Source organism: Uranotaenia lowii, chromosome 2 (assembly GCF_029784155.1).
Source record: "Uranotaenia lowii strain MFRU-FL chromosome 2, ASM2978415v1, whole genome shotgun sequence".
Classification (NCBI taxonomy): domain Eukaryota; kingdom Metazoa; phylum Arthropoda; class Insecta; order Diptera; family Culicidae; genus Uranotaenia; species Uranotaenia lowii.
Window position 1 is genome coordinate 6,419,084 of NC_073692.1, and position 14,519 is coordinate 6,433,602.

The 14,519-nt window shown below is 38.1% G+C and overlaps 1 protein-coding gene across 1 annotated transcript in view; it reads left to right on the top strand.

The window, feature by feature from the left end:
- LOC129749578 (ETV5-related protein Ets96B) overlaps positions 1 to 14,519 on the top strand; it is a 54,754-nt gene that overhangs the window by 24,047 nt on the left and 16,188 nt on the right. Inside the window, exons 3-4 of the mRNA XM_055744605.1 lie at positions 747 to 914; positions 1,990 to 2,124. Of these exons, the coding sequence (XP_055600580.1) occupies positions 747 to 914; positions 1,990 to 2,124 (303 nt within the window). The remainder of the gene's footprint in view (positions 1 to 746; positions 915 to 1,989; positions 2,125 to 14,519) is intronic.

The window sequence follows — 14,519 nt, forward strand, 5'->3', positions numbered from 1 at the left end:
CGTATGAGTGGTCGGCCGGAATGGAGTGAAATTTGGTATCCGAGGGTTTTTTGGGTCAGAGATGGTTTGTATAATAGTTTCAAGAATCTCACTTTTTATGAAAGGGGGGTCCCCTTACAAAATTATCTCTTCACATCTTATATATAAAAATTGAGGCGTTTTCTTTGTAACAACATCACGTATGAGTGGTCGGTCGGAATGAAGTGAAATTTGATGTCCGAGGGTTTTTTGGGTCAGAGATGGTTTGTATAATAGTTTCAAGAATCTTATTTTTGATGAAAGGGGGGCCCCTATACAAAATTATCTCTTCACATCTTATATATAAAAATGGAGGCGTTTTCTTTGTAACAAAATCACGTATGAATGGTCGGTCGGAATGAAGTGAAATTTGGTATCCGAGGGTTTTTTGGGTCAGAGATGGTTTGTATTTATAATAGTTTCAAGGATCTCACTTTTTATGGAGGTGGTCCCAATACAAATTCAACTTTATTTGTTACGATTTCCATAAGAATCTTTTCGAGAGCACGATGCAGTTAAGGACGTGTAGAGGAAATAAAACAGTTTTTACGATTTATTTTTAAGAAGGTAAAACGAAGTTTACCGGGTCAGCTAGTTTATTATACTTAAGATACAATCTAAAACCTAGAATTTGTTTCAACTGCGGAGCAAATGTACCTTAATCCTAATTTTTTTAGTTCATAAAAAATATTTATCTGTAAGATTCCTAATTTTTTTATAAATTTCAGATTATTACTCCGAATACCGTCTGGGTACCGAGTATCGCCTGAACTCCCATCACCATCATCATCATCATCCACATCCCAGGGATCTCTGGACGGCTGCTGCTGCTGTGGCCTCACACGAAGGCATCCTGGATACGGAAAGTTGTGATAGCTATGGACTAAGACATTCCAGTAAGTTTTTTAATAACAATTTAATTACCATATAGTTTTGAAATTAAATCACAAGGTCTACAATATTTTAAGACTTTCCATGATTCCATGATTCCAAGACCATGTATTTTCTATGTTCGTCTCAGCTAATCATACATCTAGTTAGAACAATATGGTTGGAGATAAAATCCCCTCAAAAATGAAAGCTGTACTCATCCAAAAAATATTTGCTTCCAACGAACGATTTGGAATAGATACATTTTCAAACACTAAATATACCTAGGGATACCTAGCAACTGGAAAAAGAATAACCAAACGACTGTATCAGCAGCGTTCGTCTGTATCTATACCTACCTACAAGAACAAGCATACAAATTTTGCCAGCTTCCTGTAGTGTCAATATTTGTAAGCTAACGTTTCACCCAAATAGGGGATGCTGCGGGTGGGTGCAAGATAATGTTTGATTTTTATAAACTCTCGCTCGCCATGTTCGTGTAGCGACCAGGCATGAAAAAAGTCATCAGTTGATACGAATCGTCAATATTTGTATAAAACATTAATATACTCTGATCGGGCAATATTTAGCAACATTTCCCTCGGGCCTTAATATCGTAGTTTTAAAGATGGCTTCATTTTTTCTGCAAGAGGACACGCGTTTATGTTAAACAAGTGGAAGGCTTGACTGCTGATGTTAATAAATATTTCCCACAGTGCACATCATCGGTCCCAAACAACATTGCGAGGAACTCAAGGTTGCATGTTAAATCGAACAACAAAGCAAACTTCTTAAGAATGAAAAGTCACTTCTTTGCAAGACGATTACTTCCAATCACAACTTTAAAACAACCTCACAGCGGGAGTTCGGAACGAAGAACGCTCGAGACATACGTCGGTGACATCGCTCATGCCCCACTCTTCCCTCAACCATACAAAAAGGGAAAATATGAGCACACCCCAGCAGCAACTTTTCTTCTATCCTTAAAAAGGAAGTTTAATTTTCGACCTAGTAGATTGATTTACCACCGAAAATTGATTCTTTATCTCATTCATGTCATCCGTTTTTTTTTCTCCTTGCGTCTATTTTTGGCACCGCCAGGTAAAGCACTTCGGAACGAGCGTTCGGCCTTCTTTGATTTCGCGACGACATCCCCGGCTCACCCGGCTGCTGCCGCCGCCTACTGTTACCGACTGTCGACTCCACCACAACTTGTCAAACGGGAACCCAGCGATGGTAAGTTGATCAACTGGTTGAATAAATTTTTTGTTCTGGATTTTTTTCAAATATGCCGTAAATTTCGTTTTGATGAAAGCGGTTACTGAGTAGCTATGGTCAGTGGAACGAAACTCGGAATCTGGAATGTGATCTTAAAGGTTAGTTTTAAACATTTTTCGGGAGATTTAAAAATATTATTTAAAAGGTTAAGGTTGCCAGACTTTTTCAGCACGTACCCGGGCCGGGCCAATCTGGGCTATTTCATCTGGAAACCCGGCGAAAACCGGGCATTTGATTTCAATATTGTGGACTAAAAATCCGGGCAAATTTGGTCAAAACCCAGGAATTACTCAACAAACAGCCAGACAAAAAAAACTTGAATTATTTTTTTTTTTTCATCAAAACATATCAGCAGATTTCAAATTGTATTTTAGGGTTCCATTAAACCTTTCATGGTTATTTTTATTAAACTTGTTCAAAAAATTTCGTTTTTAACGCATAAACAAAAATTACAACACAATTTGTTTTTTTTTTGCGGTTCGTTGAATAAACCCGGATAAGCCCGGGAAATCTGGACCCTTAAATAAGGAGCTCTTGAATTCAGTCTAAAATCAAGCAAATTGCTGTGTGACAACAGCATGAACAAAACTGCCACTGTAATACTGGTCTATGTCGTACGAGGCGATTAATCCCGAAACTACTTAACCATTTAACTCAAATTTCTGTGTATTCTAAATCATTGAGGTTGTCTCTTAAAGGAGGAGAAAATAGGCCAGGGACAAATACGGCCTGTAGAGTTCAGAATCGCTTCATGTTCAAAATGGAGGATTTCAAGCCAAATCGGCACGAAGTTGGCATAACCCTCTCAGAATACAATGAAACTTATGTTATCCACCATGGGTGCACGGATTCACCGCAGTTTCTGCCTAGATATGTATTCACGTGAATTCTTTAGATAATTAAGTTCGACAAATCTCCAATGCAACGCGTACACTATACCCGAATCCCATGGCTTCGTATGAACTGTTATGGAGTGAATGTATTGTGTTGATGTAAGGTATATTTTGGAAGAACGAGTTAATCAGGTGGGCTAGTTTAATTACTAGTATTCCGGCATCCGTGTATGTACCTGGCCAGCTGGCAACTGAATGAACATTCTTATTATATAGGGTAACGGACTTATTTTGGACCAGGAGACCTATTTTGTACCACCTTATGTAGCTCTCTTATGAAGCAACTGATAATGAAAAAAAATAGTACACAACATTAAGTGCCCGGTATTCAACTATATCCGCTAAAAAATTCCATGATATGTTGCTTTATAAGAGAGCTAGACAAGATGGTCCAAAATAGGTCCTATGGTCCAAAATAAGTCCGTTACCCTACCTAGTCAGTTATATGAGGAAACACATCTTACCTGTGGGGTTCGAACCCAAAAGTTTTCTTGCCGCTAGCGGGAATCGAACCCAGTACGCCTGGCATACCAAAACAAGACTCGCGTCAGCCTATCCGTTAGACATAATCGGTGCTACCTCTAAGAATTCAATGAAACTTTGTGGGCATAAAGATCTTACTTAGATCAAAAATGATCCAGACTAACATTTAAAAAGGGTCAAACTTTTCAGGCAAAAGTTTTATAAACATTTTCAACTCGAAAATTACAATTCCACCAGAATGACCTAAGCTGTTAAACGGTCGTTAAATAAAATTAATAAATAACAATTAATTCACAAATGTCGTTCATGAGAGAGTTTTGGAAAAATGATTTAATTTTTATAACAAAAAATATTGTTTCCACTGTTACACTAAGAAAAATGCATAAAACTAAAACTCAAGTTGATTTTTTTCTAAGCCGCGTAATAACAAGGCCTACAAGAAGTCCATTGCATTTTTAGCAAAATATGCACAGAGAAAAATTTTTTTCTTACAAAACTTTTTTCGTGATTTTTTTTTTAAATCATGGTTTTTTTTTCAGTGTAGATCCATCCTTTAATTTAGAAACTGCTTCGTTGAATTGATTGTACTGATTTCGAAGAAATGAGAGCTTTGATTGTTATAATTGATGGTAAATGTAGATGGAAATCCTACACTGTAAAAAATTAACACAAAAAACTTAAAGTCGATTAAAAAAAATTGCCATCTCAGAATTCGATGATTTTTTTTGTGGTGGGAAATAATATGGTCTACAATTCTTCTGAGCATCGCAAAGAGAGCACTCTTAAAGGAAAAAAGTTTTTTTTCTAAAAAATACTTGTTTATGCTTTTTTATGAGAAACGAAAAACAAATTTTTTGGGTGTATAATGATAAAAGTCAATTAGAAGCAGATCATTATAGTAATCTATTGATTCTGGACATATTTAAAAATAAGAACTAACATGGAACATATCGCAATAATTTTAGATTGGGTGGAAGGGTCTCCGTTTGATCGAGCTTTATTGAGCGTTTGACTAAGTCTCAATAAAAATATTTTGATGATTTGAGTTTACACAAACATTTTATTTCCAATAATGACAATAATTATAATATTAAAAATTTTTGAATGCATTTATTTTAATTTGTTGCCTTATCAAATAATAAAAAAATTTAGGGTCATGTTCAGAATTAGAATACCCTTTAGGATTTTTTTTTATTGATGCCTGCACGGCACCTAAACTACTTAATCTGCGATAAAGAGGTATGATCAATAATAATGAATGTTTACGAATTGTTAAGTTTTGTATTAAGGTACGAATCATAGTAATCCTAGAGAATTCATTCTATGATGGCAACATAGTTCATTTACCATTCCTGTATGTTTATTCGGTCTCATGTTTCACTTCTTGTACAACCAGTGACCAGAGTGGACGGTTTTAGTGTTAACACGAATAACTTTTTTTCCACGTTTGAATTTTTCGAGTTGTTATTATAATTGAGCATTTGTAGTCATTAAATACAAACAAGTGCATTTAGGTATAATGTATAAGTGTAGTATGCACATTCAAAAACAAAATGTTGGCAAAACGAAAGCTAAGTCAATTCTCGTATTTAGGCAGGCAATAAATATTACTTTCAATCCTAGGATTATGAAACGTATTACAATCATTGCACAGTTTCATCATCCTAGGATATATACTTATATATAGATACATATACATCAGATATACTGTAGAAACAATCTTCTGGTAATCTAAAATATTTATGTTCTTTCGAAAAAAAATTTACGGCTGGTAAACGGTGGATAATGTGCAACACGAGACCCCATAGTGGTCATATCACCTCTTATTCACAACTCCTATCTCTACCTCCCCGCGGTGCCGGCTGGGGTGCGAGTAACCTAAGCGGAGATCGGGTACCCAACCCCGGTGGATGCTTTGGTCGCATGCAGACTGAGAAGGTGGCCGCACGCGTCTGTTCCCCAGGTCAGGGGCGGCGTGCAACAACAACCGAGCGTCTGTTCTCCAGGTCAGGGGCGGCTCAAACAGCGTCTGTCTTGCAGCAAGCGGCTGAATTTATGAAATGCAGCTCCCGCCAGCTAAGTCCAAGATGGCAGCCCCATCGCGGGATAGGGACTTTAGGCTAACAACCTACTGCTCCTGAAATGTTTTATTGTTACAGAAACTGAGAGAAGAAATAACCGAATTGGAACTTTGGCAACGACTTTTAGCATGAAAACACGGACTAGAATTGGAACTTGGAATGTTTTGACCCTTGCCCAGCCAGGAAAGCTGGCTCAACTTGCTAGAGAAGCTAGCCGCCTCAAGCTAGAGATATTGGGACTGAGCGAAGTCCGTTGGCCTAACACTGGAGAACACAAGACACAGTCCGGGCAAGTACTGCTTTACTCTGGCATACGAGGAGAACATGCTACTCGGGAACGAGGAGTTGGTTTCCTGTTAAGCCCGCAGGCCCATGCGGCCCTCATAAGATGGGAACCGATAAACGAAAGAATAATCGTAGCCAGATTCAGAACACGGGTTAGAAACCTTACAATGGTCCAGTGTTATGCGCCAACTGACGTTGCCGATTTGCAGGAGAAAGAGCAGTTTTACAGTCAATTGAACAGCGTGGTTGAGAGAATTCCGAAGGGTGACATTCAAATCCACTTAGGCGACTTCAACGCAAAGATTGGCTCCGATAATCAGGACTTTGAGCGCATCATGGGGCGCCATGGTCTAGGACAGATGAGCGAAAACGGAGAGCTGTTTGTAGAATTTTGTGGCAACAACAACATGGTGATCGGTGGATCGCTCTTCCCCCATCGACCAGCACATAAGGTCACTTGGGTATCCCGAGATGGCCGAACAGAAAATCAAATTGACCACATCTGCATCAGTCGAAAATGGAGAAGGAGCCTTCTTGATGTCCGCAACAAACGAAGCGCAGACATTGCATCCGACCATCACCTCGTCCTTGGCGAGATACGACTGAGGGTTGCGCGTGTCCAACGGCGCGAGGAGAAAGTCGGGTGTCGATACGACGTCCGCCGGTTGGAGAATCCAGAGGTGAAAAGGGCATACGTTGAACAGCTAGAATCCCGAGCCTCGGAACTGCCGACAGACGGAACAGTCGAAGAACAGTGGTGTGGAATCAAGAATGCCTTTATCACGACGAGCCATGGTACTCTCGGTAAAGTTTGTGGAAGACGAAGTGAATGGATGTCGGATGAAACCTGGAGGATGATCGATGATCGGAGAAAGGCGAAAGTCGGAATTGAGCAGGCATGTACCGGGTCAGCCAAAGCAGCCGCCCGCTTACGATATGCGGAGCTGGAAAAGGCAGTTAAACGAGCTTGTAGACGAGACAAGAGAGCCTGGACAAACTCCCTAGCCGAAGAGGGAGAAAGAGCCGCCGCCATTGGAGATATCCGATTATTATATGATATTTCTCGCCGCCTTAGTGGTGCAAGGACTAATGCAAGAATGCCGCTGAAAAACCGAGCAGGTCAGCTGCTGACAGATCGAACAGATCAGCTCAAGCGTTGGACTGAGCATTTTGATCAACTTTTCCGAGTTACAAATAGCAATGGCCAACAGAACCCGCAGCTCGAGGCGCCCACAGTAAGTCGCATTAATGGCGTCAACTCGGAAGCGCCCACGCTGGCTGAAATAGAAGCGGCAATCAAGGACATGAAATCCAACAAAGCGCCTGGAATCGATTGCATTCCTGCTGAAATGCTCAAAGCCGACCCTGCCTTGTCAGCACAAATGTTGCACCGTCTTTTCGCTGACATTTGGGATACTGCAACATTCCCGGCCGACTGGATGCAGGGTATCCTCGTAAAGGTCCCAAAGAAAGGAGACCTAACAGAGTGCGGTAACTGGCGTGGCATAACTTTGATCTGTACAACCCTTAAAGTACTCTGCAAAGTGATCCTGAACAGGATCCAGGAGAAAATCGACGCTACACTCCGACGGCAACAAGCTGGATTCCGATCCGGACGATCATGTGTGGACCACATCACAACGCTACGAATAATACTGGAACAAATCAACGAATTCCAGGACTCTCTTCTGCTGGTGTTCGTTGATTTCGAAAAAGCATTTGACCGACTGAACCACGAAAACATCTGGGCTGCTCTTAGACGACGAGGGGTCCCAGAGAAACTAGTCCATCTCATCGAAGCACAGTACGAGGCATTTTCGTGCAAGGTCTTACACGACGGTGTCTTGTCCGAACCAATCCCGGTAACTGCTGGAGTGAGACAAGGATGTATTTTGTCACCGCTGCTTTTTCTCATCGTAATGGATGAGATCTTGACTGGATCGATTGACTGTAGACCAAACCGAGGATTGCCGTGGAATCCTTCAACCATGGAGCAACTGAACGACCTTGACCTGGCAGACGATATTGTTTTGCTCGCCCAAACACAACAAGACATGCAGAGCAAACTCGACGACCTCACCGAAAGCTCCAAGGCAGCAGGTCTCAAAATCAATGTCGGAAAGACCAAGTCGATGGAAATCAATACAGAAAATCGTTCCAATTTCGTGGTAGCTGGACAACAGGTTGAGACAGTGGAGTGCTTCCAGTATCTTGGTAGCCAGATTACGCCTGATGGTGGTACCAAGAAGGACATCGAAACCCGGATCAGAAAAGCCCGATTTGCGTTTGCGAGTCTCCGAAACATCTGGCGGTCACGCCAGATCTCTCTACGAACTAAGATCCGAATCTTCAACTCAAACGTCAAATCCGTATTGCTGTACGGGTGTGAGACTTGGTGCACATATGCGGTGACGACGCGAAAACTGCAAGTTTTTGTGAATCGGTGCCTGCGGAACATCATCCGCGCTTGGTGGCCTGGCAACTGGATCTCAAACGTTGAACTTCATCGCCGGTGTCATCAAAAGGCGCTAGAAATCGAGATTCGGGAACGTAAGTGGAGATGGATTGGGCACACGCTGCGAAGAGATGAAAACGAGATTTGCAGAGAGGCGCTTGACTGGAATCCAGATGGGCATCGAAGAAGAGGCAGGCCCAAAAGCTCGTGGCGGCGAAGTCTAGCCGCTGAAATCCGCACAGTTGACGAGAACCTTGGCTGGCAGCAAGTGAAGACGCTGGCTCCGGATCGCCAGCAGTGGAGATCTTTTATCTCAGCCCTATGCGCCGGTCAATCGGCGCTGGACCCTTAGGTAGGTTAGGTAGGAAAAAAATTTACCAATGCGATAAACTATTAGTTTTGAATTAAAGTTATCCACTAAAAAAAATATTTTATTTCAGTATGGACTTGAAAATCTTTTTTCCCTTAAATATGCACATGTTCAATGTATGAATGACTTGTAGGCATTATTACTACCCGGCTTAGAAAACAGTTTCATCAAATTCTGAGATGGTTTTTTTTTTTGGGAAATCGAGTATTAGTTTTTAAAATGCATTTTTCTCAGTGTAGAATTTTAAAACATTTTTTGTCATTTTTTTTTCTTAATATTAATCATTTTTTCAAAACTCTCCCGTAGACCACATTTGTGTAGGAATTTTAATTTCAGAGTTAAAAATGTTCATAAAATATTGGCATGAAATGTTTGACCGTTTTCAAATGTAAGTCTAGATCTTTTTTGAGAAAACTTAGTATGCCATGTGCCTTAATTACGTGAGAGTGAGAACTATTCACACACAAAGTATCATTCAATCCGTCAAATGTTAGAAGCATGTTTTCAGTCAAAACCGGATTTGAATTTTTGTCGTTATTTTTGAATTTGATCTTTTCTCTCGAGAAGGATTTATATGTATACGATATATACTATAGTGCATTTAATACAGTTTATTTGGCCAGTACGAAATCCACAATTAGACTTGGAACATTTTCTCTCGGAAACCATGTAAAATCGCGAGAACCGTGTACAAGAATCGTGCAAATGGCATTGTGTAAAAAAAAACCTTAGTGAAAAAACATACATGCAATTGGCAATGAGGAAATATTGACGAATTTGAATCATACAAGATTATTACCTGAATAACATCAGTTATGTATGTGCGTTATGCGTTCGATACATCAGCTCGCAACATTAAATGCGCAGATTCTGACACAATGAACCGAGTCCTTTCTGAAATTGATTAGACAGATTTCCTCAATTGTACTGACGTTCAAATTACCGTGAGAGTATTTTGCTCAATTTCGGATGATGTTTTTAACAAATCGGTATCATCCTCTTCGACGTCCCTGGATTAATGGGCACCTAAACTGCCGCTCATAGCAAGTCCGTCCCATTTGCGTTTTCATCATTTTTCAGTTTATCGCTGGAAACACTTTAGTTTCATCTGTTGTTTCAAGAGAAAACTTTTTTTTTAGTACTTTGTTCTGATGAACATCGAAAAAAACCTCATGAAATTTTGTCCCATTGAACAAATGATCGCAAGTCGGTCCCATATGGCATAAATCATCGCAAGTCGGTCCCACAGTCATGAGGGCCCAGCAAATGATTTTCAACAGAATCAAAACAAAAAAATAATCCTTATAAAGCGAAAATCTTTCATTGGCCGTAGCAGTGACAGATTCTGTTGATTACTTTGATAAAAAACGCATACAAGTGCCGAATTAGCGTTGGACTTTTTACGATTTTTCAATGCCGTTTTTCTCACTTCAACAAAAACGCAAATGGGACGGACTTGCTATGAGCGGCAGTAAAGCAATTAAAACAGTTACATTCGTAACTGCTTCGAAAATTCACTAGCTTCAGGTGAGCTTTCACTAAAATTAAATCGAACGATGCTACGAGAAGATATTGCAGTTACAACCGTTTTTGTTATGTTGCACGTACTCAAAGGGAGCTTCGCTGCATTCCGAAAAACTTGAAATTTGTGAACTCAAAACGGAAGGATTCCTGTATCCAACTAAATGATAGAATAGTCACGTCTCCAGCCGATCCAGAAAAAGGTGATAAGCAGAATATTCTCAACTACCGTGGTGTCACATCGCTAGCTACCTGCTCGAAGGTATTGGAGGATTTTCTCAGCCTGTCGGAGCTGCATTTCCGAAAATCAGCACGAATTTTTCCCTAAACGCAGTAATCACGAATTTGACAGTTTTTACAAGAATTTGCATATAAAAAACGGATGGTGGAAAACAAATGGATACCATTTTCACTGATATTTCGGCTGCGTTCAAATCAGTGAATCACGATATTCTACCGAAAAAATCGCAACGTTTGGGATGTTCTGAACGACTATTTAATACTTTTTCATAAAGCGAAATAGGGTAACGGACCTATTTTGGACCGCTTTGGGAAGTGTCTATGCTATTTTCTGAAATAAAAATGTACATGCTACAATTTTTGACTGCTTTATCCATTCATTACGAAGATCGTGACTTTTTCTATCGAAACATATCGTCGTTTGTTGCAAAGTAACAAGATTTGAGACTAAAAACTCGTTTCTTCGATCATAACTCTGGTCGGTATTTTGGACCACCAGGTTTCTATTTTGGACCACCCTTTGGACCTATTTTGGACCACCCTTAAACTAAATAAGTGTTTATTCTAAATTTTGCTTTATTTATGACAACGTTTGAGGCGCAATTATGAGAATAATTCAGTTAATCTTTTCCTTTCTTAAGCTTGTAGACAAGTTTTGTTTGTTCACATTAATCAATTCTTGGACTAACTTTTTTTAATTTTCCCCCAATCTCTATTTAGGTACCTGTGTTTATTAAATATTCCCTACTTCAACCATCTGTTTTTCTACTACTTCTTGTGCTTTAAAACTGTAATTTTTCGATAAGAATATAGTAAGAACAGAAAAAATCCTCCGTTTTATAATGTGTTTTAAATGTTTTGAAAATTCCGACAGCACACTGCATTCGCGACGAAATTCGTTTTTTGTATCTTTAGGACCAATTTTTGGAACGCAAATCTCCTTCAGGCGACCCAATGATACGTTAGTAATGTCTGACATCAACAACTCCGCGACATCAATTGATGCATTTTCACTTCCAAAACCTTAGTGGATTTGGTTTGGCTTCAGTTCTGTAGAATACATAGATTCAAAAATGATAAAAATATGCGAGAATTATGCAATCTTTTTAACCATCTTTAACCAGATTTTTGTTGTTGAAAAATTCGCAAAAGTTCAGTTTTATTTTTGAAAAACCTTTGGTCCAACGGTATTAAATTATTGTTGGAGTAAATTCTTCAACAGTTTTTTTTTCATAGATTGCATAACCACTGGGGCTGAAAAAATAGCAATTCTCATGTTCTTAAGCTGTAGCTTTCGACAACTGCTTATCAAACAGTTGCCATTAATGTAGATTGTAAGATTAACGTGGTTTGAAGAAAAGTGCACAAAAAGAAAGTAAAAACAATGATTGACTTGGTTTTATGCCAATTGAAGTGAACCCCTTCTAAAGGCGGGTTTGGGCTTTAGCGAGTTGATTAAATAAAATAATGCCAAAATTTCAAATTTTATTTATAATAAGCGATTATAATAGTGTGCATAATTCTTTTCATATCGCCGTACAACGTTTTATTACGTTCATGAACATTTAACAGCGAGTTAAATACTCAGGTTATGTTGGGTGGTCCAAAATAAGACCCTAAGGAATTAAGTTGGACCAATTTTCGACATGGGTCAAATTGCGATAAAAACAAGTTTTTCTGGTTCTTCAAGCTTGCTAACTAGTTTTCATGTGTTTTATCATAGCTGTAAACATGTTTGTAGTTGTTAAATTCATCACAGCTAGGCAGAAAACTTCTTCAAAGTTGACTCCAATAATGGCACGTCCTCTTGAAACGGGCTTGATTTGGTCCACCTGTCAGAAATCAAAACTTTGTTTTCAATTTTCTATCACTTATCAGTTTATTTAAATTGAAACTAAGATGTGATTAGATTCATAAGAAATAGCTTTAACGATATTTGTTCAAAATTTTCATGATAAGCATGATTTTCAGAGAAAGATTAGAAAAAAGCTGCAAGGTGGTCCAAAATATGTACCCGGTCCAAAATAAGTCCGTTACCCTATTCGTAGAGTTTTCGATAATTTTTAGTACCAAACCATCGAAAAAGCGCTGAAGGCTGATGGTATTGCGGGCGATATTCAGACTCTGATACCTTCGCAATTCCGCTTAAATTATTTCTGAAGATTATACCACAGCTTACAAACTAGTCGGTCAAATGAGAGGTTGGTGAGATTTTCATTAGCATTATCCCTGGGCTTTTGCTTGCATTCGTGGCTCTACTCATCTGAAAAAGGGGTGAAAAGGGCACATTCGGTTTTGTTTGCCGACAAAGGGTAAACATATTTAACGCCTCGTTAAATATATTCATAAACATCATCATCGCATGACAATAGAACGCTACATCAACAACATCAGCTCAACATCGGCCCCGAGAGCTTATGAAATGTTAAACAACCAAAAAATTTATTAACCCTTCAACAAACTCTCCCATGCACAAACAACCACAGTCCTGATCAGGAGAGAATCGTTTTGCTGGCAGGCCACGCGAAAACGAAGGGGTTAAATTTCGTCCTCCCCCACCAAATGCGGAACCAAATAGGAAGGTAGGCATGACGAAACAGTTCAGAAAAGAGCATTAGGAAAATCTGCCACTTTTTCGGATGACGTGTGTTGGGCAAAACAATGCGGCGCAATGACTGAACTTTACCACCCCCATGAAATGGGAAACTAATTGTTTCTGCTCAATAATTGATATAAATGAAATGATGCTTCTAATTAATATTACCTCAATTCGGAGCAGGTAGAGGTGGAGAGCAATGATGATTTATTCATCATATTTCACAATAAATGTTTTGCATTTTTAGCTTAAATTCTACATTTCACTTTTCCAACTCAGTATTTCTATAATTTTTTTAACTTTTATTAACCAATACGAGGTTAAGAGAATCATGTGAGAAAATTCATGTATGTACTTCCAATCTCAAACATAAATTTTTTTTGCTAAATTGTAAGGGAGACGAGAAATTTGGATTCTACAATTTTTTTTTTTGGAAAAGCCATTTCCCCTCCCGTCGTCATATTACGCTTGTTTTTCTTTAATAAATTCCGAACCGGAAGTCGGAAAAAATCACACAAAAGGATAAGGGAAATTAACAAAAATGACACAATTTACAAAATTGACAATAATGACTAAAATGACAAAAATGACAAAATTACAAACATTGAAAATTACATAGAAAAAAAAACAAAAATGACAAAAATGACAAAAATGACAAAAATGACAAAAATGACAAAAATGACAAAAATGACAAAAATGACAAAAATGACAAAAATGACAAAAATGACAAAAATGACAAAAATGACAAAAATGACAAAAATGACAAAAATGACAAAAATGACAAAAATGACAAAAATGACAAAAAAGACAAAAATGACAAAAATGACAAAATGAAAAAAATGAAAAAAATTACAAAAATGATAAAAATGACAAAAATGACAAAAATGACAAAAATGACAAAAATGACAAAAATGACAAAAATGACAAAAATGACAAAAATGACAAAAATGACAAAAATGACAAAAATGACAAAAATGACAAAAATGACAAAAATGACAAAAATGACAAAAATGACAAAAATGACAAAAATGACAAAAATGACAAAAATGACAAAAATGACAAAAATGACAAAAATGACAAAAATGACAAAAATGACAAAAATGACAAAAATGACAAAAATGACAAAAATGACAAAAATGACAAAAATGACAAAAATGACAAAAATGACGAAAATGACAAAAATGACAAAATTGACAAAATTGACAAAAATGACAAAAATGACAAAAATGACAAAAATGACAAAAATGACAAAAATGACAAAAATGACAAAAATGACAAAAATGACAAAAATGACAAAAATGACAAAAATGACAAAAATGACAAAAATGACAAAAATGACAAAAATGACAAAAATGACAAAAATGACAAAAATGACAAAAATGACAAAAATGACAAAAATGACAAAAATGACAAAAATGACAAAAATGAC